At 46.5% G+C, this 25243-nt stretch overlaps 4 protein-coding genes across 4 annotated transcripts in view; 1 reads left to right on the top strand and 3 right to left on the bottom strand.

Moving 5' to 3' along the window:
* The window catches only part of LOC144102293 (DNA replication licensing factor mcm7-like), a 28043-nt gene extending 24940 nt beyond the window's left edge, over window positions 1–3103 (bottom strand). Inside the window, exons 1-4 of the mRNA XM_077635596.1 lie at window positions 2955–3103; window positions 2766–2845; window positions 2516–2680; window positions 2036–2160 (exon numbers count right to left, since the gene is read on the bottom strand). Coding sequence (XP_077491722.1) covers window positions 2036–2160; window positions 2516–2680; window positions 2766–2845; window positions 2955–2985 — 401 coding nt within the window. The 5' untranslated portion in view covers window positions 2986–3103. The remainder of the gene's footprint in view (window positions 1–2035; window positions 2161–2515; window positions 2681–2765; window positions 2846–2954) is intronic.
* Window positions 3104–3220: 117 nt separating this feature from the next.
* Window positions 3221–9371, top strand: LOC144101288 (DCN1-like protein 1). Its single transcript, XM_077634385.1, has 7 exons — window positions 3221–3379; window positions 3482–3695; window positions 4042–4210; window positions 4306–4436; window positions 6988–7070; window positions 8217–8313; window positions 8809–9371. The coding sequence occupies exons 1-7, from the start codon at window positions 3377–3379 to the stop codon at window positions 8895–8897; spliced, it is 786 nt and encodes a 261-aa protein (XP_077490511.1). The 5' UTR covers window positions 3221–3376; the 3' UTR covers window positions 8898–9371.
* Window positions 9372–12611: 3240 nt separating this feature from the next.
* Window positions 12612–17753, bottom strand: LOC144101287 (uncharacterized). The gene is made up of 4 exons (XM_077634384.1): window positions 17597–17753; window positions 16238–16391; window positions 14964–15175; window positions 12612–14547 (listed from the first exon to the last, which is right to left on the bottom strand). Exons 1-4 carry the CDS (start codon window positions 17734–17736, stop codon window positions 13062–13064), a joined length of 1992 nt encoding a protein of 663 aa, XP_077490510.1. The 5' UTR covers window positions 17737–17753; the 3' UTR covers window positions 12612–13061.
* A 3083-nt stretch (window positions 17754–20836) lies between these two features.
* On the bottom strand, window positions 20837–25195 carry LOC144101286 (small ribosomal subunit protein uS2-like). The gene is made up of 5 exons (XM_077634383.1): window positions 25044–25195; window positions 24470–24635; window positions 22993–23192; window positions 21853–22146; window positions 20837–21004 (listed from the first exon to the last, which is right to left on the bottom strand). The coding sequence occupies exons 2-5, from the start codon at window positions 24600–24602 to the stop codon at window positions 20852–20854; spliced, it is 780 nt and encodes a 259-aa protein (XP_077490509.1). The 5' UTR covers window positions 24603–24635; window positions 25044–25195; the 3' UTR covers window positions 20837–20851.
* Between the last annotated feature and the right edge of the window lie 48 nt (window positions 25196–25243).

The following is a 25243-nucleotide window of genomic DNA, read 5'->3' as shown; positions in this document are numbered from 1 at the left end:
ATTAAACTACTATGTACAGATTCAAAGGGCCCTTTGTCCACAAGCAATAACATACTTATTAGTACATGGGGACACATAGTCTACTTCAGCTATTCGATCGTTCCAGCGAGACGGCAATATGACATGGCGGACGATGCAGTGATCGCGCTACTGCCATATGGTGCATATACAGAAACAAAGCGACTTTTTGATGTTGTGGTATCTGTCTTGTGCGATTTAGTGTCTAGATAAGCAGCAGTAAATGATTTTCAAGTTGTAACAACAGTGTACGCTTGAGTTTGGCTGCATTACAGGCTCAAAATAAACTATTGATATGAGCAATAAATGGCTAGCTCGCAAGCACTGCAAGTATTCCGTCGACGCTGAAACGTGCACGAAACTCAGCAAAGTAAACTGCGACAAACACTTTGAACAGTAATTTTTCTGCGCTTTCACTTTCCTTTTCTTTTGGCACGTTTTTATGCGGTAATTACCGTCCATCTGCGGGTAAGGGAGTCATTTTTTCTCGAGATTTTGTTGCTTTTGACACTTATCTGAAAGGGAAATTCTACAGTTCAGTTTTTAAGCTAGCATTTGAAGAAACTATACTTTAATCACCCAGATAGTCTGACACTATACTTTGTCCTATACATGCGAGGCCCTTAGCCACATAAATATGGTAGGTGTACTTATTGCATGCTGATCTTATACAGACAGAATGTAAAAAAAAAAAAAAGAGCAGTTGGTAACAGTGGCCATGATGCGCAGCGTCATGTACTATTCCACTTAAGAATTCCAGCAGTAAACAAAACCAGCTTTTTAATGCTTGGATTATCAAACAAGCCAGAAACATCAAGCTCCTTGAGCCTACAATTTCGTCTCGTGATTAGCTGCTTGTTTAGATGAAAAGAAAAGCTTTACCGACGGTCTACATTTTCTCACAGAGGATGTGGGCGGAGCTTCACTGCGGATTCAGTTGTATCTATCCGACTCTATATAGTTTATCTACAGCGTACTTTGGTCACATAAGCAGAAATAGAAGAGGCCATGTATATTATTGCTTGAAGCGGCAGCCAGAGGGTCACTGGAGCTTAATAATACAGTCACAATTAGAGCTCAAAAATTTTTTTCGACTAGTGGCGGAAAAGCGCAGCGATCGAGTGAGCAGACGATATTTGATAAGAAATGTTTGCATTTATTCAGTCTTTGCACATTATGTACGAGAAACGAAGATGAAATTGTCATTTTCTTGACATTCATATCACCATTTCGCGATCAACCTGTGGCAAGACCTGAATGAACTTAAGCTTGATGAAAAATATTTGTTTGCTACAAACGTCCACGTCAAAATATAACCAATATATTTCACATCAGCTCAGTTTTTAAGCACTGCACTGCATTTCATGTAGCTGCAATACGCATACGACAGCCATATAGACAAAACTCCGAACTGGAAAGCATTAAGGATGCGCTGTCGTGGCATCAACAAAGTACGTCGCTGAGGGACACGAAGGAACTGAAGCGCCTTTGCAACCTGCCGAATGCACTTAATCTCTGCGTTCTGCACTCTTTACATGTTGGCATCAACAACATGTTTGCTTTTTCGAATGTTTGCACATTGCAGAATAGCAGAATATTTTCATATTTGACATGTATCTTCGCGTTCCAAAGCACTGTGATTGCACGCGCCGCGCGGAACAATCACCGGCTCACAGCTTCTGGAAGAGGCCGCGTGGCGCTGCCACCGTCGCTGGAATGATCGAATTCAAGAACATGCAACTCTTTTTCACAGGCACACCTTCACAAACATACATGACATCACATCTGCAAAGTGAAAGCATGGAGAACCATGGCATTCAGTAGCAATAATACAGCTTCTCTTTGTCGTGATCTGTTGTGACACCAACAAAGTAAACATTTCAATTATCATATTTTTGAACTCAGGACAACATGTGATTCTAACTACGCAGCAAGCATCTCATGCTGCTACAGAACGTTTACAAGTAGTCTAAGAAGCCATGCAACTCCATTATGGAAGAGCAGTTTCATCACTTACTATCGCCTCATCAGCTCCGGAGGGTACTTGTTGCGTGGGTCTCTCACATCCCCTGGTTGGTGGTTCCTGCTCTCCATGAGCATGCGGTGTTCTATGTAGACATCTAGGGCATCTTTTGCCACAATCTGCCACCAATTATAATAAAGACAAGTTTGAAATAAAATGTCAACTGACATGAATGTAGTCGTTTGCTAGCCTCAAACTTTGGTATAAGAGCAGCACTTCCATTCTCCAAGAGGATTTTTGAATTCATCCACTCAACTGAAACAAGAACTCGCGACTATTGAGCATTTTGCAGAAAGTGCCCATTATTTTGCAAGACTACAAGAACTAACTTTATGTAGACTTACTGAGGCAGCAGGACATCTCGCATGCTTTACGGTCAATACTAACATCCACGAACGAGAAAACGTTAAAGCCCTGTGCATATCTGTAAATATACCGGTGAAGCGGTTGTCATAAGCACTACGCGCTTCGCACCTCTTTATGTTTGTAGTCCGGAAGCATTTCATACACGACATCGGCGAACAGGTTGCAGTACCGACGAGCGTTCTGCGTAATCGCCTCTGCCAGGCCGGTGTCGTAGTCTTCAACATCGTCCAAGTCGATGGTGAGGGCAACCTGCTCCCGATGCGCCAAGTTGACCTGCGAGCAGCAGGTGTTGCTCACCACGCGGCATCAAAAAAAGAGATGGCGCATTTCTCAAGAGAAAACAATATCCTGGACTTACCAACTGCTTTGAGTAAACAAATTCTTTCTTTCCTCGGTCACTGGTAGCGTAGAAGTCGGTGACGAAGGACTTTATCTTTTCTGCAAAGTCGTTACACCATTGTTAAAGGTCTGCAGTGCAGCGACCACAGACGTGAGATTTTTTAAACCGAAAAAATACAACAAGAAAACCCGAAAACGTTCGGTTTACCTTTATCGGCGACATAATCTTTTCCAGACATTTTCTTCGAGCTAGGAAACACCCTGAACCCAATAAAAATCGCGGCTTCTCAGGGGCCACAAGTTTCCCAGCAACGCAGCAACGCGCCGTTAAGAAAAGGCGGGAAAAGACAGTCACGTGATTTGTATTCCCGCGTCTGCCCGCGTGACGTTTAGCGCCTCCTTGCCTCTTCCGGAAGATAGAGAGAAAGAGTAAATTATGTTTTTTTCAGCCCCACTCAATACCAACATTTAAAGGACCGTAAGTCCTTGCAGTGGAGCATAACAATTCTGAAGGCAGCAGGTGAGCAATAACTTCACGTTAAAGCTCTCGGCTCGGGCACCAAGCTATCAGCTGGGCCGAAGCTGCCTGGCGCATGCGCACTGCAGGTAGCGGAGTCTGAATGGCCGAAAATGGTAGGAAAGCTAATAGTTTTTTCTTTTTTCATGAGTTTAGCTGGCAGTACCTGAAAAGTCAAATAATGTCGCGTTACTCGTCAATGCTCTTGTTCTTTGCAGCATAAATTGAAATCATCTCAAAGGGAGAAAGTTAAACAGTTCATCGCCTTCACACAGACCGGGGAGAAGACGGCCATCTACTGCCTAACACAGCACGATTGGAAACTCGATGTGGCGTCGGATAATTTTTTTCAAAATCCAGACATGTACTACAGGGAGCCCAAGGGATCAGTCGACAGGAAAAAGCTTGAGCATTTGTTCAACAAGTACAAAGGTAATGACAGATGTCCTCAAATGTGATGGTATAACGAGAAAATTGCTTGTTTGTGCAATTGGTCACGATCAGCCGGTTAGGCTTAACACTTCGGTGTCTGCTGCTACAAATCCCAAATTTTGGGGCAGAGTCTGGAAAACATCATGTTTTGATTTGTTGCCGTACAGCTGCTAATTGCTCCTCCCGTTTGGACGTGGCTTGACCCCCATCAGTTGTGCTGACGCGTAGTGCATTTGCAGTCCTTCCATAATGTCCCTGGCGCAGTCTAAAACGCAGTTTCACGTTGTGTGTACTACTGAACGCTTTGGTCACAAGAAGCATTACCACTTGCCCCTGTTGTCCGCAGATCCTCACGAGCCAGACAAGATGACGGTGGATGGGATTGTTCGTTTTCTTGACGATCTCGGTTTGAGTCCGGAGAGTAAACTGGTGCTGATAATCGCGTGGAAATTCAAAGCCGTCGCCCAGTGCGAATTCACGAAAGACGAATTCACGAACGGCATGGCCGAGTTGGGGTAAGGAGTGGTTATCACTGCTTGTATACGCCTGCTGATTAGCGCTTTGCTTGTCGTTCCGCGATTTCGTTAACATAGCTTCCTACTCCTTGCAGATGTGACAGCGTAGAGAAGTTAAAAGCAAAGCTGTCAACGCTCGAGCCTGAGCTTAAGGAGCCGCTCAAGTTCAAGGATTTCTACAATTTCACTTTCAATTACGCGAAGAACCCGGGACAAAAGGGCCTTGGTATGTGCTTTGTGGTCAATTCATTTTCCTTGACCTTACTCTTGTTTAGGCTGCTTCTTTTGTGTCTTCATAACGTTGTCATTGTTATATTGTGGCCACTTCATATTGAAATGGCTGTGTTGTGAGTTGGAACACAATAGTGATGAATACACTCAGATGAGGGGTGATTCAAGGTGGCCGTTTTTTCTGGGCTCTAATGTCATTTCACTTCGCTGTATACAGTTTATCCCAAATATCTCACAGTAATACTAGATGTTAAAGGGTCGAGGTGCCCATGTTATAACCAATTAAAGATTGTAAATGTACCATGTTCTTCAACAGCAGTTGCACAGGGGGTGTGGAATTTCAAATGTGTGGAAAAGGCAACATTATGTCCTGCTATTCCATGCCTGGTCATTTTGAAATGGTGAAAATACCTGCTGTGGTAGCTCAGTGTTAGGGCGCTCTGCTACTGAGGCAGAGGTCCCAGGTTCAATTCTGGCCGCGGCGGTCACATTTGCATGAAGGTGAAACGCAATAGCCGCCCATATGCTGTGCGATGGTGGTGCATGTTAATGATCCCCAGGTGGTCAAAATTAATCCAGAGCTCTCCACCACGCTGCCCTTATAGCCAGAGTTGCTTCAGGATGTTAAATACCACATACCATACGAAAGGGTGAGATTTGGTTTAATATAGTTTATAGGGGTTTAACATCCCAAAACGACTAAGGCTGTGAAGGACGTCATAGTGAAGGGCTCCGGAAATTTCGACCACCTGGGGTTTTTTAAAGTGCACTGAAATCACACAGTACTTGTGCTGTGGCTGGGATCAAACCCGCGCCTGCCGGGTCAGCAGCCGAGCGCCATAACCACTGAGCCACCGTGAAGTGTAGCCCTAATCGGTTGTGAGCAGCAATTTTTAAAAAATATTTTTAAGTTGTAAGGTCCATGCCGAGCTTTTGTATTTCATTCATATATTCAAAAAGATCACTTCTGTAGGTTTGTTGCATTATAATATGACTATGAAAATCATTTCACGGTTCCTTTAAGTGCAGTAGGTGAGAAAGCTATAGACTCTACTGTTCCCTTCGAGAGGCCCTTTATAGGCAGGATTTTTGTTGCGTTTGTGAAGCTTGCTGCTTAAAAGATCTTTACTGCATACAAGGAACATACAACAAGAAGTAACATAAACTAGAAAAAAACTTGCAAATTATTAGAGCATACTGTGCTTAATGTATGTACTATCATGTTCAATATGAGCTGCAAAACACGAGCTGCGGTAGGGTGTCAGTTTTTGGTGCAGCATAGAGCCCAGCGCTGCTGGAAATGTGTGCGCACAGTGGTCGATGCAGAGAACAATGTGCAGTGAATGTTGTGTAGTTCAGGTGCTCTTTGTTAAGGTGCATTATTAATTCAGGAATGCATTTAATGGAATTTTCACTTCCCTTTTGCAAAATTTGTCCATCTGTTTTCTGTCCACCCACCCATCTAGACCCGCCCCCTAGGACCATTCAAGTGCACAAGGTGCTGCTTGAGTGAGGTTCAAAAATTCCTGTTTCTTGTTAGTTAAAAGTAGCGTCAATTTAAGCTGTTCAAACTATGCTGGGGTTTTAAATTATCACCTACAATAACGGTGTTGTGAAGGCAGATATAGCTTTAAAGTGTGCCACGTTAAGACCAGTTTGAATCGCCGTGAGGGTGCCATGTGGTGCCACATGCCGCCGAGCTGGGTGCAGTACGCCAGATGCATCTTGACCAACCAGCGCTTGAGCACTGGCAGTGCGTGATACGGTATCGGTGGTGGTAAGCGCTTTGCTAAAAGTCTGTTTGTTATGCTTGTACCGAAGCCAGCATCCATGTTTTTTTTGCTGCCTACTTCGTCCCTTCCTTCATGGCACTGTTTCTGTTTTCTGATAGAGGTGAAAGCTGTAAAGTTCTTTTTTTTTTAATGTTAAGTAATAATTTGTTGTTTCTATCACAGTGTGAACAGGGGAGGGGAAAGCCTTAGAGTGCTTGCCAACTTTGGGCCCACACGAAGACAAGTCTTATTGTCGAAGCGTTGGCAAGCGCCTGCCTTGTTCACTTTGTGATATCAAGTACTATGTGCCCACCCTCTCTCTACCATTGTTGCTTCTAAGTCATTTCATTGTGCTCTTAAGTTTGTTACTTGCAAGTACCTTGGCTTCTTTTACTGACCTGTGTGTTATAATAATTACTGTGTGATCGACATGTAAAACTTGTGCGCTCAGAAGGGAACTAGAATAGGCAGTCAACCAAACCTTATATCACTGCAATTTTAACTTTTTTTTAGTGCAGACTGACAGCCAGTGATCTTTACTTCAGCTATGGTTGCGCATTCTATGCAGTACGATATAGTGCACTTAGATAGGCATTCATTTTCATATGCTCGGGGTGGAAGGAATAATGTGCTGCGAAGTGAAAGCCTACTTTGTGAAGCAGCTGCCAACACCTGTATCTTACAAATACTACCATGCAAACGGCAGTTGCATTTGGCATAGCAGACTGTTGTGGTGCTATTTGACTAGGTGTAAAGAAAAACTAAATCTTTCAGATCTGGACATGGCAATAACCTACTGGAACATCGTGTTTCCTGGGAGGTTCAAGTTTTTAAATCTTTGGTGCCAGTTCTTGCAGGTAAGAATATGTGCTTCTCTCTCTTTCTGTAACGTTCTTCAAAGCAGCAGTAATAAATAGTGGCAGAAAATATCTTTGCTATGTGTGTCATTTGATGAGCATGCCTATAATTATAACTGGAAGGCACTCAGTGAAACAGATATACACACCAGGCAGACAATAGGAATCACTTGAAGCTAGAAAGAACAATTCATCAAGAGAGACTGGAAGCTTGCCATTTGCTTTTTATGGAGTAACGAGTTGTCATCAAATGCAGGAGTTCTCAAACTGAATGCTGTGGAACCCTTGGAGCGCTTTCTAGGCTCCCCGAGCACCTATATCCTTGCATGCCTCAACCTCGACCTTTCTTTTGGGACAAATTGTACTGTTATTGCTCATAGCAAACGCTGTAGCTATACAGCCAGTCATTGTTAATTGAGTTTGGGGTTTTTTATTGAATTCAGGCATTTTTTGAGAGGCTGTGCACCTGCATGCCCTTTTTTGCTTACATGTCAGACAGGAAGGGTTGGAAACGACACCACTCAGTTTCAGTGTTGCTCAGCACTTTTTTGAAAGCCTTTGGGATTCCCCAAAGCCAAAAGATTGTGAACCTCTGTTCTGATGAGTGCTCAGAACACTTCCTTTGTTATTTTAGCACTCGCAGCATTTTTGGTGTGGACAATTGGAGCATGTGGCTTTGACCTCCTTTGTGTGTCTGATGAGTGCCCAGAGCGTTTCCTTTGTTATTTTAGCATTTGTAGCTTTCCAGTTTGGTATGGACAATTAGAGCATGTGGCTTTGACCTCCTTTGGGCCTCGTATTTTTGGCAGTCCATGACAGAAGACTTCTGCATTTTAAATTCCCATACTTGTACAGGATGTCATTTGGGCAAAATAAATATTGTATTTGTATCCAAATATTTTGTGGTGCAGTTGTGTACCGTGCTGTGGCTTGTAATATTGCCGTTCTATTGTTTAGCATTTGAAATCGGAGCCTTTTTAACCACTACTGTGTGGTTTGCGAGATTGAAGTGGTTTAGCAAGCTAGAAATGTTTAGTTTTTGTCGCCATGTAAATGCGTATGCCTACTTTTAATTTGAATATTGTAGCATTGTCACTTTGAATCGTTTGTATGTGTACCTGAAAAACACCATATGCTTTTGTTTAGGAGCACCACAAGAGGTCTATACCTAGGGACACTTGGAATCTGTTGCTGGATTTCAGTGGCATGATTGCAGACGACATGAGCAACTATGATGAGGAAGGCAAGTTGATACTGTGTATTATATTGTTAATTTGTTATAGGATTTTATAATGAAAAGGAATAATGTGGGCTTTGGGACGCACTACAGCTTTAATTTTGGCCACCTGGGGAACACACACCCAAATCTTAGTGAATGGGCACCTTTGCAATTTGCCTCGGCTGAATTACAGCCGCCACAGTCAGGGTTTTTAAACTTGTGCTCAGCAGCTGAGCAACTTGGCTGCTGGCTGGTTCTAGGATTGTTTTGCTTAAAATGCCATGCACCGACTGTTCAACTCTTGCCGAGGTTCATGGGCAGATTCATTTTATGCTGCCTCTGTTCAACCAGTGGTGGTTAGCTTTTGCAAGCTGCTGCTCCAGGAGTAGGGCTGTGCCCATTTTGAATTAAGTATAGTGGTGACAGTGCTGAAAATGACGGTGAAGCATGTTCATTGCACCTTGGAGCATTGAACTGTGCATGCAGCAGAATTCCTAGTGACACTTTGTTTTTGTGCAGGCGCCTGGCCAGTGCTGATTGATGATTTCGTCGAGTGGGCAAGGCCAATCATCCAGGGCTCAAACAACAACAGCAAGATGCTGCAGTGAAAGTGTTCCACCTGTTTCGTTCAATCGTGTACACGCTTGTAAATAGACCATTGAACATCTGTCAGGTGGCCGCATCTTTGACTTTGGCAGGCAAGGAATGCTGGCAACACCCTGATAACTCCAGGTTGTACAAAGACTAATTTAATGGAGTGTGCATGAGATGCCCTTGCTAGGTGATCGCTATTTGAATTTTTCAGCTTCCGCGCACTTCTCACCTTTGCGCGGGGTTGCAGATTGCAGCGTCACAGGTGGAACAACCTTTCTCTCCTCAACAAGCGAGACATGCAACTAGGTTTTGTTCTAAATGGTCATGCAAACACACACACAAACACTGACAGTGTTCTACTACACCGGTTATTTTTCTTTTAAGACAGTCCAAAGTTATAGGAATTGTTGCAGTTTTGTTCTTTTTTCTTTACCTAGGATCCCAATTTTACAAATGGTTTTAATGAAAATAAATCATTCAAACACTGATATGATGCTTGTGTTTGCAAATTTGTGCCACGGCTGTGGGAGTTGGCCTACACTTTTAAGGTGCAAATCTCTGAAGGTAATTAATGAGGAGGATGGAGGTTTTAAGGACCGCATCTATGTGGATGTTAACTGCTGCAATGTAGCTGCTTCTTTGTGCTGCTGAAGTATGTGCTGGTTGAGTATTCTACTTGCAGCCCTGTTCACAGCACCTTTATGCCACAGGTTTATGATAACTTCTGTATGCAGAACGGGGCTCAACTAGGATAAGGGACAACGTGGGTTTTGTTATATGTGCAGAAAATTGTTATCCAATATATATTTTCCCTCTGAATTTTGTAAAAGGCTGCAGAGTAAGAAAATGTTGCAGAAGTCTGGTCCAGCATTCACTGCATTTCTACTGGCACGGTACAGGCAAACATACCTATTTAGTTTTTTTTTCACTAGCATTAATTTTGATTTTAAATTTTTACGATGCAGTGGCTATTGACATATGTCAGTGATGATCATGCAAGTTCACAAATTTGAAAAACAAAATGTCTTGATCTGCACTGAGGTCCAGCAGTGAAACAAAACAAATGGGGTCAAAATAGATCAAGAGTCGTGAAGAAATCTGCTCTGCAGGTTGAATATTTAGACAGAAAACCGTGACGGAGAAAAACTGCCATTGTTCGAGCATTTCCCCGCAATGCATAGCCGCTGCGGTTCATGAAACAAATTTTTTAGAGTAATTCCCCTTCGATTTCACCAATTAAACTTTGGAACAGCATACAAGCAGACACAATTTATCAATTTTTGACAGTTTTTGGCGATTTCAAAGCCCACACCACCCCTAACCAAATGTTGCGCTGCTCTGGTAAGAACTGCAAACCGAAGGAGTTGGTTTGGTGTAATATCATTTTCACGACGTACATTTCGGCTACAGGAGTGCCTCAACAGCAGGACCTCTGTGGACACGCACCTTTATTTCTAGTTGGTACATTAAGGTTATTCGGCATATGCAGTTCAGGTCAGGTGTGCACTTTCTTCACTTTAATGCATTCAATGTGGTAGCAGGTAATGTTTCATTACGTGCAATTTTGTGCAACTACATTGTCAAGCAGTCGCCTATATGTGTACCAACATAGCATAGCACTTAAGCACTTTTGCAGTGGCAACCGTAACCACTAACCCACTGCAGCAGGTTTGAGCCAAGTAGAGCTTTTGAGTTTTGGACACGATTTTAGGGGTCACTGCTGGGCAACATAGTGAGGTCAAGCATTGATTCCTATAGTGATGCAGTTTTTCAAAGTTGAATGATTGCAATATATAACATGGGCATGGCTGCAAGCTGTGTCCTGTACCGGACAGCGTTGACTAATACATAGTGCTCCTGTGCCGATCGTAGCATCTGATATCCCAGCAGTATCTGGAAGCTGATGCAGTTTCAGCTGAACCTTCAAGCAAGATGTGCATTTTCAGGCGTACAGAGTACAGCTGCCTGGTTGATGGTGTGCAGCCACAAGCACCTGCTAAGCCCAAATGGATCCTTAGGCAGTCTCTATCACCGAGGGAACTTTCAACCAATTCCATTTGCTGCTGCAACTGTACTGAAAGTATTACTGTTAACCCTCACTTGAGGGTCATGACAGGAAAGGAATTATGTACAGCTGTTTTGGCAAGCAGTTGGTAGCATACTGCTTTGTCTACTCGTTGACACTCAAATTTTTTTTTGTACTGGGTAAAAAGCGGGGACAGATTTATGAAGGGCCCCCCACCTCCCTGCACCTCATCTGCCCCAAGCGAGAAATTGTATATGAAAAACATGCCAAACCTTATTGCGGATAAAATCAAAGAAATAAATTACGAGATCACTGCGGCACCTGCATTGGAGGAATGTAAGCATCGATGCCTCCTGCCCCTCTTTACTCGCGCTTCACTCCGTCCACACTTCCAGGTTCTCAAATTTGGCGCCACTTTGCTCCAGCCCCGCCCACGTTTTGGCATTTTTTACTCTAATTACCCCACATGCACCTCATGATTTTCCCAGAGATTTTTTTGATCTAATGCAACCATTCTTTTTATAACTCAATTCATTTGAACGTTATCGTGATGATAGAAAACCACAAACACGGCCATACAATGCTTACACAGTAATAATGGTTCAAATGGGACCATCCCCTCCAAATGTGACCCATAAATCCAGTCTACAAGTGTGCTGTGTGAAGTCTCAAGCCAGCGGTATTGATTCGAATGCAGTGGTTTCCATTTGACAAGAGTTAACGGAGCATGCACAGGTTCGTTCACCCTTTAGAGTGAACTGGCTGTGCTCTTCAGATTGCCAGTGCGTCCGTTGCAGCTGCACTTTAAAGCCAAATTTCGGATGACACAAAGCACCACCTCTAAGACCCTCTGCTCCTGCGCCACTTTGCTTCAACGCACGGCTGCAAGAGACACTGGCACTATGAAGAGCACAGGCAAACAACGCTCACACGCTCTGCCCAATTGTGGACCAACCTGTACCACTGCTGCAAGCCGCATTCAGCTGATTTTTGCATCCTGCATGATTAATGTGCCAAAAGATTTTTCACACCTCTCGAGACGTCTTGCTACTGTGAAGTGCAGTAGGTTCCACAAATCTCTCTCAAAAAAAAAACCATCAGTCTTCCATGCTGGTGAAATGTATCCTGTCCTGCATGCAGGGCATTTTATATAAATAACCACAAACGGAACTTTCCAGACCACTTTGCTCTCAACCTCCTTTTTGAATGCTTGTCACTGGGAAGTTTAGTTTCGAAAAACTGCTTCCACCCCCTTTATGCATGACATCGAAATCCACTAAGCAAATAGGACAGTGCCCCTCACAGCCACCTCCAGATGTCCTTAAATCCACCTTCAAATTAGTGAAAAATCTTTTGCTTGTAGTGCAGCTAGATGCATGCGCCAGTAAACACTGGAACTTTCAGAACCAACTGAGGTCTTACTGGTCCCAGCCGATCCCAAATGTTTTCTGGAAGTCCCAAGAAACATTCTGGATAAACACGGGCTTGCCACGGGTACTCAACAGTGACATTATGCTCTAGGCTGTATAGATGTGCCTGGATATATTAAATGTGGCACAATTGGGTAAAACAGTAAAGCAACCACTTGTGCTCAGCTCTGTAAGGTGGCCAGAAATGTTGGGTTATTTCATTAACCAACAAATACGTCAATGGTAGACGTATATGCTACCTCCCGAATCTCCCCACACAAAACACATTCATCTGCACATAGACATTTTTTATTGTTCTATATACAATGACAAAATGTCTTGGAATATAGACAAGATTTGGTTGCAGGAAGCAGAGAACATGGCCTTGCTGACACAGGTCTAGGGAGAGGACAATGATGGCTCCAGTTGTAGCGAACTAAAACTAAAAAACGCACCACATAACATCGATCGCTCTTCCCTCGTTGCCCTTTCGCTTAAAAACAATGTCCACAATTTCTGCATGCAGCACAAGTTCAACATATTTAGGATTTTAACGGGTCATTGGTGTGCTAACAGCCAAGGGAAGATGGTGCAATGAAGAATATTCAGGATACTGACTGAGAAAAACGAAATGAGCCAAGGTCACCCGAGCCTTGCATGAGAGGGCCCTCGTGGATTTCACTCCTAGGGACAGACTGTACATGACTGAAGTGAACAAAGCTCGACAATAGAAAGGACAGCTTTCAGTCGCCTTCAGGGAGCGGCGGGGCATCGGTCGGCAGAGGGGGAGGCAGTGGTGGTGCATCCTCTTTCTTCTCCCTGCGCGAAGGGGGTGGACTGCTGCCCCGCGGCGGAGACCTCGAATCGCCGTCGTCCAGCCAGTTACGGATGATGGTGGCCTTGTTGATGCGCTGCTGCGACCCACTGCCGCTAGCACCGCCCTCTGCTGCTGCCAACTCCTGCTTCTCTTGGGCCCGCTGGGCAGCCGCCTCGCGCAGCTTCTTCAGCTCCTCGGCGTCGGGCGCACGGCTCACAATAGGGTTGCGTCTCTTCCACGGCGGGCAGAACGAGCGGTCTTGCGGGGTCTCAGAGTCCGAGCGGCGGTCTCGGCTGTAGCTGCTGCGCTGGTAGCCACTCCCGCTGTTGTAGTACGAGCGTGGAGAGGTGCGGTTGTTGTAGTATGGGCGGAACGGGCGGCGTCCTCCGCGGCCACCTCTGAAGTATCTGTTGTTCTGGTAGCCACCACGGTAGTTGTTGTAGCGCCGGTTGTTGAAGTTGCCCTTGTAGTAGCCGCCGCGGTTGTTGTAGTAGTAGGGCCGGTATCCCCCTCGCCGCATGGGCGAATGGCGCCGGTGCGAGCCATCAGAGTCCGAGCTGTAGCTGCGGCTCCGCCTGCGGCCGTCACGAGAGTCCTCAGACGAATATCGGCGGCGGCGCGAGTCGTCGCGTGAGCTGTCCGAGCTTCTCCCGCCACGGCTGCTGCGGCGGCGCCGGCCCCGTGACGCCACGCTCGACCGATCAGAGGAGTAGTCATCTGAGCGGTCTGCACTCCGCCGGCGGCGCCGGCGTACAGGTGACTTGGAGCGGCCTGAGGACGAGTAGCTCTCGGAGTCAGCACGCGACCGGCGCCGCAGCTTGCGCTTACCCTTTCCGTGGTCTTCGTCGTCGTCCTTGGGGCTGCTCTCACGGCTACTGGAGCGGTCCTTCTTGCGTTTAGCCGGCTCTGAGTCAGAGTGGATGGAGCCTTCCTCGTGACTGGATGCCGCCTTCTCGTCGGCCCGCGACGGCTGCGAAGGCGCTTCGTCGCGGTGGTCGATCGAACTAACTGAGCCTTCTTCGTGACTGTCGCCACCACTCGCCTGCTGCAGCGGCTTCTTCACTGCCTTCCACTTGAATTCGATGCCTTTGCGCTCGGCCGGCACCGGCTCTGTGCGCTTCACCACCGACTCTATGCGCGGTGCCGACGGCGGTGACTCTGTTGACGGGGCCCGCGCAGACTCCGATGAGCGGTCCTTGCGCTCATAGTAGGACGCGCTAGCTGCCGCAGATTTGGTGTCCACGTTGAAGAGGCGTGGCGCCTGTATCTCCTGGCTGGATTTCATCAGGAAGGTCACCTTGGGTGAGGTCTGGTCATCTTCTGCACGGCTGGCCTTCAGCAACTCGGCCTCGTCTTCATCCTCGTAAAGATGCGCCAGTTTCTTTGATAACGGTGAGAGAGAGCTGCGTTGCCTGCAAAAATGCAATTAACATATAACATCCAAGCCCACTCCGACTGCTGCAAAATACAAATTCACTGGAACATGCATAAGAAATAATAATTTAAAATTTCACAAAGTATCACTTCTATGCAGACAAGTTTTTTTTACTGATTAAATGACCACATTACTAAATGAACACTGCAATGCATATGTGTAGAATTAGCAAAAAATATTTCGAGAAAATTTTCTATTCTCTAGAAATTTTCACTTCCCTTTTCCACGTGTCCGTATTAAAGTCAGAAGCAAAGCATCCAATTTTCTGGAAACACTCATTTCCATTTTCCACGTGTCTATCAAAGGCAGGAGCAAAGCACCCAATACACACACATGCCAATTTGCCTTCTGGGAGCACGGGGAAGTGGTAAACAAAAGCACAGTTGAACTCACGGAGCAGCCTTAGAGCCAGCTGCCTCTATGGGCGACGAAAGCACCACGGCAGGTTCATCTTTCCAGTAGCTCTCAGAAACAGTTCCGCCGGGCACTGTGTTGCTAGCAGCAACTGGAGCAGCTTCTTCAGGAGGTGGGGTGGTGTTTGCACGACGACCATCGCGAGACTTGCGCTTCTTCTTGGAGCTGCGGTGCCTCTCTGCCTTGCTCTCCTGTAAAAATGCATTCAAAAAGCTGATCAAGGTGAGCGAAGCTTTCGCTGGATGCGGCACAGTTAGAATTCTGCAGTCTTTTGCTAGTGTGATTTTTCTGGCTTATCAAAGCTCTGTTCTGAGAAAAAACCATATGTTTGCAATCTTTAGTACCTTTGAGGGTACGTCCTACAAAGAATAGAGTAAAATATACCTAATCCAGACTTCCAAGAGACCGGAAAGAATGTTTGAACTTTCGAATAACCCTGAAAAACTGGCAAGAGATGCTTGCGTCACAGTAATTTGATGATCATCTGCTTCCAAGATAACTGCACAACAATGCCTATTTTTTATATTTCAGTGTATCCTCTACCGCATGCACACGCTGCTGGGAATGTTGCAGCAGAACTACTCCAAAATGGTAAGCATCTCCCCATCATCCTTCCTTATGCAATTCAGTAATGTTGGAGAAGCCCCCTCACAAGCAGCAGCATTTTGTGCAAGGCTAGACTGGAAAACAGCGCACGGCATGACGAGCCCAAAGCTATGGCACACTGACTGATGAAACACGCGGATGGTAACGAGCAAAACGCGCAGTGGCGAGAAAAAAAGGAAAGAAGAAAGCCACTGACATGCTGATCAGCACCTGAAACAACGCGACGCGCAGCTGGGCTGTTTGCTGGCTGATGTGCGGCTGGCAGCCTGTCAACACGAGCTGGCCCGACGCACAGAAAAGCGAAACTGAAACTATGCGGTTGGACTATTTTTCGAGCACAGGGCCCTCCAATCACCTGCGTGGGCGACTCTGCAGCATGCAATTCAGCTCTGAGGAGGCTACTGGACAACTAGTTACCGTGCCAGTCATACCTGGACACTGCTCCTACCGGGAGCCCATTCGACTTAACCAATGAGAGCGTAGCATCCGAACAGGTGAGCATCAGATGCTGTTGACTTAAAAAGTAATGTTCGCAACTGCGCTAGCAGTTCGAATTACCCGAAATTCCAGATTAACAGGGAGGGAGGTTGAATTGAAGCACTTTTACTGCGCAGAAAACAGGAAGAAAAATGCTTTCCATTACAAACCTTGCGATCCTTACGAGATCTCCGTGACCGATGATGCCTGCGACTGTGGCGTTTGTAACCACTTGATGACGAGGAACGTGACGACGCTCCTGATGTGGATGTTGATGACCACGAGGACGACGAGGAACTGCGATGCCGACGACGCTTCTTGTGCCTGCACGAGTTAGTGAACTTGTTTCAAGATAAAGCACTTGCAGCCTAACAACAACTTGCTCTTAAAACACACTACTCCAAACAAGAGCTCCGACTGTGTAAGGCAGTTTTGGTGGCCGAAACACTCATAACTTCATGTCAGTTGTCTTGTCAGCAGCAAGGGGTTTCATTCCAGGCAGTGCTACATATGGTACTTATTTACAGTCACTGACCATAAGTTCAGACCCCCCCCCCCCCCCGATTTTTCTGACTTCTACGAGGGCACTGCCACATGCACCATAGAGCGAATGCACAAGGGCGACTGAAATTTTGTACACATTGCAACTTATTGCTCGATTCTGTTGGAACTCATTCGTGTTCGCCACAGCACAGTTAATACCCAGCCGCTGTTTAATTTGTATACTAATTGTAAGTTCAAGGGGGGTCGACAGGCAAGTTGAATAAAATGGTGTTCAAGCTAAAAGGGCACCCCTTTAAATGGCAGGTCTGATATTTTCTACGGGTTGGCACAATGCACATGTGCAACACAAACTGCAAGGTCATATCGCTGCCGGACGTCGTCTGCTGCACAAGCATGACTAGTAAGCACGTCTCATGGCGCAATGTTCTTTAGTCCTGTATACTACACAAAGAAGCAGCAGTGAAGCGCATGAGAGGAACAAGGTTTAAACTTGAGTGATAAGATGCCTATCATAATTCAATCATTAGGCATATCATAAATTACACAAATTAAACACAAGCATGGAAGTTCCCTGTACACAAGCTAGTTAAAAGGCATGAAGCATTTGCTCATTACAATGCACAGTATGTGGACTGCACATGTGCATATCGGACTCCCTAAAAGGCACAAATACAGCAGCAGGAAAATGCATGGTACACAAGGCACAACTGCTCCAGCAGCAATGAGCTCGTGATGAAATGCCAGCATGGCAGTCATGTGACACAAGCACACACTATTCCACCACTGTTGTTTCCAGGCCAGTTGCAGCTACAAGGAGGTAACTTCGACACGAGCTAAAGGCAGTGCAACTGATGCTCCTCATGCCACTGAACCAGACACCCCTCACTGGTCCAGTCTTGCCAGCCATGGAAAATAGCTCCTTCACCCATTCCTTGTGCAGCATGACATTTTGCAATGATGCGGCTGATCGACTGTCTACCAATAACAGCTTTCTCAAACAGGAGACAGGCTGAAAAGGTGCTCACTTTTTTTCCACTTCATCCTTCAGCAGAAGACGGAGTTTCTCCCGGGTATCCTTTTCAGGCTTACCGACTTCTCCTTGAAGTTCAGCCAGCAGTGCTGCCTGGCTAGTGCGGGTGTCCTGGAGTACCAAGGGCTCCTGCATATAAAACAAGTCAAGAGTGTACCACGAACTGAATCAAAATGCAACAGCACAGATAAAAGATGAGGCCCTGTTACCATAACGGACACAATCGTCTATAGAACAACACCGTGTTTGCAAACATAGGGGCTGTTAGCAGACACCGGAGCCGACAGGGAGGGGTAAAGTAGGGTTAGCGCACAAAGGAGTAAATGGAAAAGAAAATTTTTCAAAGCAGTTTTCCAATTTCACAGTGAACCTATGATGTTCCTTCGTGAAGAATAACCAAATACATTTTAGAACAGACCATGTAAGTATTAATCATCATTTACAAGCCGGTGACCTAGAGAAACACATGTAAGCAAAACTTCCGAAAATGTTCTATGGAGGCGGCCATTCATTAAGGGGGGACGCGGGTCTTGAAATCGCGAAAAATGGTCAAAAATGGCAATTTTCAAAAATTGCGATTTTGAAGTCTTTAATGTCCCAACTATGCCTCTACAAAATATTTTAGCTGAATTCCAACTCACTGAATTCCAACTCAAAGTATGAAAAAAACGGCAATTTAGAAACGTCGGTGAGCCGAAATTGAACGCCAAGCGCGAAGGTTTGCCCCATTTTCAAGCTGCCGTAGCTCCGCGCGACGCGAACCGATCGGCGCCATCTTGGTCTCGTTTGAAAGCTGGTTTCCCGCTCTCCAATTTGGCGCCTTACGGCAAGCTGTAGACCCTCGCACAGCGGAGCTATCAGCACCCGTTCGCAAGGGGGGGAAAGCGTCGCGAGACGGCCGCCGATTGGGTAAAACGGGCGCTCCTCGAGGCGCAGCCCTCTGATTGGCCGTGACGCATGCTTTGCCCCCCCGCGGCCGCGTTGTTCGGCTCCTTCCCGTCGTCTGCTTTCGCCTGCACGCCCGTCATTTTTCGCGCTCCTCTTTGTTTCCTAGTATTTTTCGTTCTGCCGTTTTCCTCATCGTTATTGTAGACATTTTGGCTATTGAATCGCTTCTTTAAGCCCCGAATTTCGTGCTTTTGCGTGTATTTGCCTGCCTGGTGTCTGTTCCGTGTGTCACGATGGCCCGAGACGCGCGCTTGAAAGCAAGCACGCGAAAAGCAGTCGGCAAAAAGAGACGCGCATGGAATAAGTAGAGCGCTGCATCGTCGAGAACTGCAGCTTCGGTGATGCCGCAAGCTGCTGTACCCTCGGTGCATGCGGCTGGACTGAGCTCGCCAACAACAGCTTCGCCGGTGGACGCAGCTGAACAAACCCTGATGACGCCAGCATCGCCGGTGGACGCGGCTGGACAATGCCGATCGCCGTCAACTTCGGCGTTACCGCAAGTCTCTGCAGTGCCGGTGGATGTGCCTGGACTAAGCCCGTGGAAAATATCGACTTTTGATACGCTGCAAGCCGCTTCGAATTCCGCGTCGTCGGAAGCGGCCGAGCCGGCTGACCTAAGCCTAACGTCGACTTCGGCGTTTGCGCACGCCGCTTCGTGCCGACGGACGCGGCTGAACTGGCTGAACCGAGCTCGCGTGCTCAACGCTTCGACAAGCACGCGCAGCGCGGACCTTGGCAGCGCGCCAAGCCGCTGCCGCCGCTGATAACGTCATTTGTTTTTTTTTTAATATATATATATTTTGAGGAGAGCTCCGAGGGGGGGGGAAGGGGGGGGGGGGGGGGGGGGGAGGCGCGCTGGGCGAACTTGGCAGAGCGCCAAGACGTTGTGCGCTCTAAGCTGAAGCTTGAACATTTGAACATTCGCATTAGACACTCCTCACTGTCCTGTTTTTAACCTCGCAAGAAGCAGTTTCTCGCTTCAACCAAGGAATGGCAACAACCAGCAGAGCTGTTGCAGCACAGCTTGGTTACAGGCCTGGGAGCTGCCTCATTGGTAGGAGCCTTGAAAAAGATAAACAGAGGCTGTGCAGGTCTGATAAGGGTCACACCAATGCTGAAAAGGTGAAGAAGAGGATGGCCAAGAAGCACAAGCCTGACAGCACCCATGACTACTGCCCAGGACTTTTGTGAATGTGTGGCAGATTCAAAGAAAATAGCAAGTGATTTTCGGAGCTTTTTTTTTGTCAAGTGCCAATGCAATACAGAGGTTTTCATAATCTTTACATGAACAGATTTCTGTAAATTTGGTGTTATTGTGTTCAGCAATGACTGGGCGGCATGCTAAAGCATTAAATTTTTCCATATGATCAGTAAACAAAAATGGCAGAGTAAGCAAAACTTTGAATGCAATTTTCTCAGCTTTGCTTTTTCGATCAAATGCCTTTGCCTTACGGAACTTTTCATAATGTTTGCATCGACTGATTTTATTGAAGTAGGTATCATTTTTTTCAGCAACACCTCAGCTACATCCTAAAGCTTTCCAATTTTCATTAAACCCAATAGACTAGCAATTAGGTCAGATCTAAGCTAATTACTCCCACATTGTTTTTTTCTTTCCTACTTTGTTATTCATTCATGACCTATGTGATGACTTTTTAAAAATTTCTTTAGCTTTAGGATGTGCAATGGGCCCTTAAGAATGACAGCATTACTTTAAAACTAGTTTTTTTAATTAAGAAACCACCATAATGGCCCGTAAGAAAAGACCTAAGTGGCATAAATTATTTTGCCATATCTTCATTTCTAGATGAGATATATAAAATCTGAATATATATTTGGGATTAGCATTCGAAGATATATCTGCATGCCAATTTTCAGGAAGATATGTTAAGAAATAAAAAAAAAGTTTTCAAGACCCTCATCCCCCCTTAATGGCATTTGTTATATGTGTGATTTTGTGCCACTGAAACAATGTATATTTTGACGGTCGCGCAGGTCTCGTTCGTTATAAGCGAAAGTTCGTCTTAAGTGGGGCCGTTATATGTGGGCTCAGCTGCAATGAAGTCAACTTTTCTGGAGGGGGGCAGGGAAGAAAGTTCGTTACGCGAGTAAACATGGTACTTACTGCCACACACATTCCCCATGGCCAGCAACTATCTGTTAGTTTTATTCTCCCGAATGCCTCAACACTCGGTTAAATCCGAACTAATGGGGTTTTACTGTATCTACATTCAGTGCAAGTTGTACATGCCATGCCCGCGGACAGACAGCATTGCACCGCACTGTCCACACTGAATCCTAGCTACAGAGAGCAAGAAAGAGCAACACTCACATCGGTGACCTCGGCAGTTGCTGTGGCCACGTCGCCTCCACCCCACTGCTCCGTTGTGTATTCTGCGACCTCCTTCACGGCTCGTTCAGGAGCCACCTGCTGGGCCTGCTCCTCCTTCTCAGTCTGCAACAACAGCAGCACACGTTAGTCAAGCATATAACATGCCGAGCAAAGCATAAGAAGATGCATGTTGTCACTAAGTCGTTGCAATTATGCGTCTAGAGAGGAAACAAACTGAACGAACTAGCTAGACATCTGCCAGCAAGCTTGGTAAATTGTGAAAAGCTTTCACTGCCTGAATTTCAGTGCACAGCACATTTATGCCTCTGACTTATTTCACAAAGGAGTCAGCAGCAAGAAAAGACCCCCCCCCCCCCCCAAACACCATCATCATCATTTCAGTCACCTGCTAAAGTCTAGCTCTGTTCATGTTGCATTCTATCTCACAAACAGGCAAAACAGTTATCAGAAAGCTGTACTGCATGCCGTTATAAACATTGAGCAGCATGATGCGATATTCTATTAGTTTCACTACAAAGGAATAAAATTTTGTGAAGCCTGCCAGCCACACTAAGCCACCGTGAGAATGCTCATCTGTCAGGTCGGCTTTCCACAAAACAGAGCAGCGACTTATGACGACACAGGGCCAACATCTAGCCAAACAGCGCCAGGAAGCAAAGTCACCAGGTGCTGCACTGTGACATGATGGGCGCAATTTCGGTACACAAGGCAGAGCTTCAGAGATGCAGGCAGCAGCAAATTGGAATAAGATGATCAGATGCGCATGGCCTTTTGTCATGCTCCACAAATGCAAAAATGGCGGACACTGTGGCTTGATGAAAGCTCCCAATAAGAAATACCACAACCTAAAATAATCAAGAGTTGAAAAAGACACCGAGCCGGCCCAAAATATCACGCAGCGCCAAGGCACAACTGATGCAGTGTGCCACTCGGGGCATCGTCACACTTGCCTCCTCAGGATCGCGGTAGAAGAACAGGTCGACCATAATCTCCCAGGGGATGTCGCGCAGGATGGAGCCACGCATGCGCAGCACCTCCCGCGTCAGCATCCACCACATCAGGCCAATGGAGTGCTGGCTCTTGTTGTTGCAGGGGATGGCGATGTCAACGTAGCGCAGGGTGGCGTCCGTGTTGCAGAAAGCGATCACGGGCAGGTTCACGTAGGAGGCCTCCGTCACGGGCTGGTGGTCTGCCCGTGGATCGCACACCACAAGCAGGCGCGGCTCACGGAACGCCGCCTGGATCTGCAATACCACAATTGTGCGGAGAAGAGGGCTTGAAATGTGGTCATGCAGCAAATGTGCCGTTGTAACGACAGCACAGCCAGAACACCACTGGATTAATGCCTCTCATCTCTTCGCAGTTTTAAAACTGTTATCCCACGACTCCCGTGCCTTTAACAGCCACAAAAAGATGAAACTGGTGATACTAATGCGGATACAGATAGCGGGAGCTTGCGGCGGAGGAAAAAGTTGATGATCCACGGCCTCGGGCGCCATCTGAGAGCACCTGTGCGCGTGCGTGGCCTGCACTGTCAAGCGCAACGTTACTCGCAGCCAGAGCTGATTGCGGAGGTCACGACATGTGCACTTCGCGCGGGTCATGGAAAGTTTGCGTGTGGCCCTTACACTGATTTAAAAACAGGGTGTGCCCTTACATGCGTTCATAGGGCATGTCAAATTCACCTCCCAGAGAAAGTATTTCCATGAAAACGGTAGGTCAGTTTTTAACTCGTCACTGGAAATTTGCTTTTAAGGGTGAGGCCAGACTGACCCAAAATTTTAAATGAAAGGACAGCAGCCGAATTTAAGGAGTGTCAAGGGCCCTTAAAAACTGTTATGCCTCCCATTGCATTTTCAGCATAGCATGCTCTACTGTCTGCAGAGTTTCTTTATGCGTAACAGCAATTTAGAATTTTAATACCAAGATTATAAATGGTTAATACTCCAGAACTAAGGCCAAAGACTACCCAGTACCATACAGGCAAGTTGGCAGGTATGCTCTGACAAGCCAACTCGAAGCCTCAAACTAGCAACCAATTTGCGCCTTGGCACTTCAATGACTAGGTGCAGTAGCGCCTTTCGCCTTACCTGGTTCGTGAAGGTTCCGGGTGTGAAGCGGCCGGCAATGGGTGTGGCACCCGTGAAGCTGGCAAACTTGAGAACTGCCCGCTGGCCGTAAGGGCGCGACGAGATGGCGCACACCTCGGCGGGGTTCTCGATGGCCACGATGGCTCGCGCGGCAAGCAACAGCTTCTCCCATGTCTTCTTGAGGTTGATCAGGTGGATGCCTGCAACACGGTCATGTGCCAAGTGACCCCATTGTAAAATACATGCCTTGCTTTGACCTTGTTCGAACTCTCAACGTGGAAGCTGCTGCCTATGGGACACCATTGTGGTGCTAGTTACATAACGTGCAGGCCACCTGTAAGCATGCACAAAGCCCCCTCCCTGTAAATGAGCAAATTAAAGTTTACAGTGCTTGAACACGTATGCTGCCTTCAAGTGCATCAAGATGGTGGCTTGATTGCACAGTAAACTGACAAAACTCCGAGTCTGCACGCATACAAAAAGGAAGCCTCAGTGCCGTGGTTATGTGCTCGACACGTGCCCATTTCTAGCACCGCTTTTGTACTCAATTCATCGTATGGTGAACCGCACATGCCATACCACGAATTAACATTCCAAGGTTTGTCGCTTTTTCACAGTTCGCAAGTAACTTGTCACTGCCATCCGTTAGCGTGGAGAAGCAACACGGTGCAGATGGAACTGTGAGCAACAGAAATGGTCAGTGTAGCAGACGACACACGTACTGCAGAGTCGAAGTTTGACAGTTTGGCCACATGAATCTGTGCCAAGCACTCATTAAAGTGACATGAGGTCAAATCAAATCGAAATTGTGTTATACAGGTGGATAACCACTTTATGATGACAGTGAGGCTACTCCATCATTAAACAGAACTCTTTTAAGCAATAAATGAAAAATGGGCGTTTCCACAAGCACACGTCGGTGACATCTAAGAAGGGCTGTTTTGTTGAATATAACAGAAAGTGAAGTATTACGCGCCCGCATATTACGGAAACTTTTATCGCTACCACAATTTCAATGCCAAAAAGGCGACGAAAACGAACCAACAGAATTAGAATCTTTTTGCTTCTGTTCATTTTTTGACGCTTTGCGGATATTTCCTCTATGTATGCCTCCCGATTCCTGGCCGAACCTCCAGTGAGCGCGCCACACACATCGGTGTGGCGGGAAAAAGTATTAGCTTTCGCACCTTTCTTAAGCAAATGAAGGCGTGGTCTGCTGCCGCACACACGTCGGGAGCGCCATCCGGTATCAAATTTTACTAACATATATCTGGAGTTTCCATCAATGCCCCTAAATGTGTGTTAGACGGTACCACAGCACTCATCACAGTAATGCGGTACCACCTTTTCGCTCACCCGGTTCTCGCGCGGTAACGCTGAACGATAGTTTCCGTCTGCACACGCAAGCTAAGCGACGCTTTGAACTTTGTTCCGTTCGATCGCGTCGTTTCGTAGAACCAGTGAAGGCATTCAGTACCATCAGGCCGACGCTTGAAGCAGTACTCCTTCATCTGGAAGTCCAAGTTGCTGGTGCCCAGATGGGTCTTAGCCGTCAGCATGCGCCTGACGTCATCCTCCTTGAGTGCCAAAACGCTGGTACCTCCCGACATCGTGATAGGAACCGTAGAAGCAACGGCGGTTACCTGCGACGAGCATGCAAATGGGAGCTGTTAGGCTTAGACACCGTCTTTCACCACGTGGGCTCGGGCCGGAAAGTTTTTGCGGCTGAACTTCGCCCGTTTTGCAAACGGATCACTATCGTTAAAATGCTATCGAGGCTAGTAGTAACAGATCTGAGCTTCAGTACGACGGATCAAGCCGCTTTTTATTTTACTGCAACACGAATTTGATCACGGCGTCAGCGACGTCGGCAAACTGGCGTGTCGGCCGGCACATGTGCCAACAAGCATGATAAAAGTTTTAGCGTGTAATACTTTGCACACGCACTAATGACTGATGCCGGAGGCATTATATAAGCTTGCAAAGGTTATGCTGTGAGAAATCAGGGCCTAGAAAATGAAGAAAAGTTGGAAAACAGTCGGACCACATACTTAGCAGATGCCACTTGGGAAGCAGTCGCGCTGGAAAAGGACCCGCCGGAAGTTGGGCAGAGAGAAGTGCTTCTTACTTGTTCCGGTTGTGTCCTAATACCTCTCTTCCATGCCTGTGGCATATTAGTATTAGGGTCTTCAACAAAGTTTACTTGTGAGCTACATTTTACAAAAATTAAAATTCACCTCAGTAATTTAAC

Source organism: Amblyomma americanum, chromosome 8 (assembly GCF_052857255.1).
Source record: "Amblyomma americanum isolate KBUSLIRL-KWMA chromosome 8, ASM5285725v1, whole genome shotgun sequence".
NCBI classification, from domain to species: Eukaryota; Metazoa; Arthropoda; class Arachnida; order Ixodida; family Ixodidae; genus Amblyomma; species Amblyomma americanum.
The sequence above is the reverse complement of the archived record's forward strand: the minus strand, read 5'-3'. Positions and strand labels throughout refer to the sequence as shown.

What these genes read in the sequence shown, in the direction of transcription:
- LOC144101288 (XM_077634385.1), top strand. An exon ending in TTTGTTCAACAAGTACAAAG is followed by an intron (nt 3,696 to 4,041) that starts GTAATGACAGAT and finishes TGTTGTCCGCAG; the next exon opens with ATCCTCACGAGCCAGACAAG. An exon ending in CCCGGGACAAAAGGGCCTTG is followed by an intron (nt 4,437 to 6,987) that starts GTATGTGCTTTG and finishes TAAATCTTTCAG; the next exon opens with ATCTGGACATGGCAATAACC.
- LOC144101287 (XM_077634384.1), bottom strand. Translation starts at nt 17,736, where the DNA reads ATGCAGGAGCCCTTGGTACTCCAGGACACCCGCACTAGCCAGGCAGCA. An exon ending in AAGGATGAAGTGGAAAAAAA is followed by an intron (nt 16,392 to 17,596) that starts GTGAGCACCTTT and finishes TAACTCGTGCAG; the next exon opens with GCACAAGAAGCGTCGTCGGC. An exon ending in GATCTCGTAAGGATCGCAAG is followed by an intron (nt 15,176 to 16,237) that starts GTTTGTAATGGA and finishes GCATTTTTACAG; the next exon opens with GAGAGCAAGGCAGAGAGGCA.
- LOC144101286 (XM_077634383.1), bottom strand. Translation starts at nt 24,602, where the DNA reads ATGTCGGGAGGTACCAGCGTTTTGGCACTCAAGGAGGATGACGTCAGG. An exon ending in CCGGAACCTTCACGAACCAG is followed by an intron (nt 22,147 to 22,992) that starts GTAAGGCGAAAG and finishes GTGGTATTGCAG; the next exon opens with ATCCAGGCGGCGTTCCGTGA. An exon ending in TCTACCGCGATCCTGAGGAG is followed by an intron (nt 21,005 to 21,852) that starts GCAAGTGTGACG and finishes CTGTTGTTGCAG; the next exon opens with ACTGAGAAGGAGGAGCAGGC.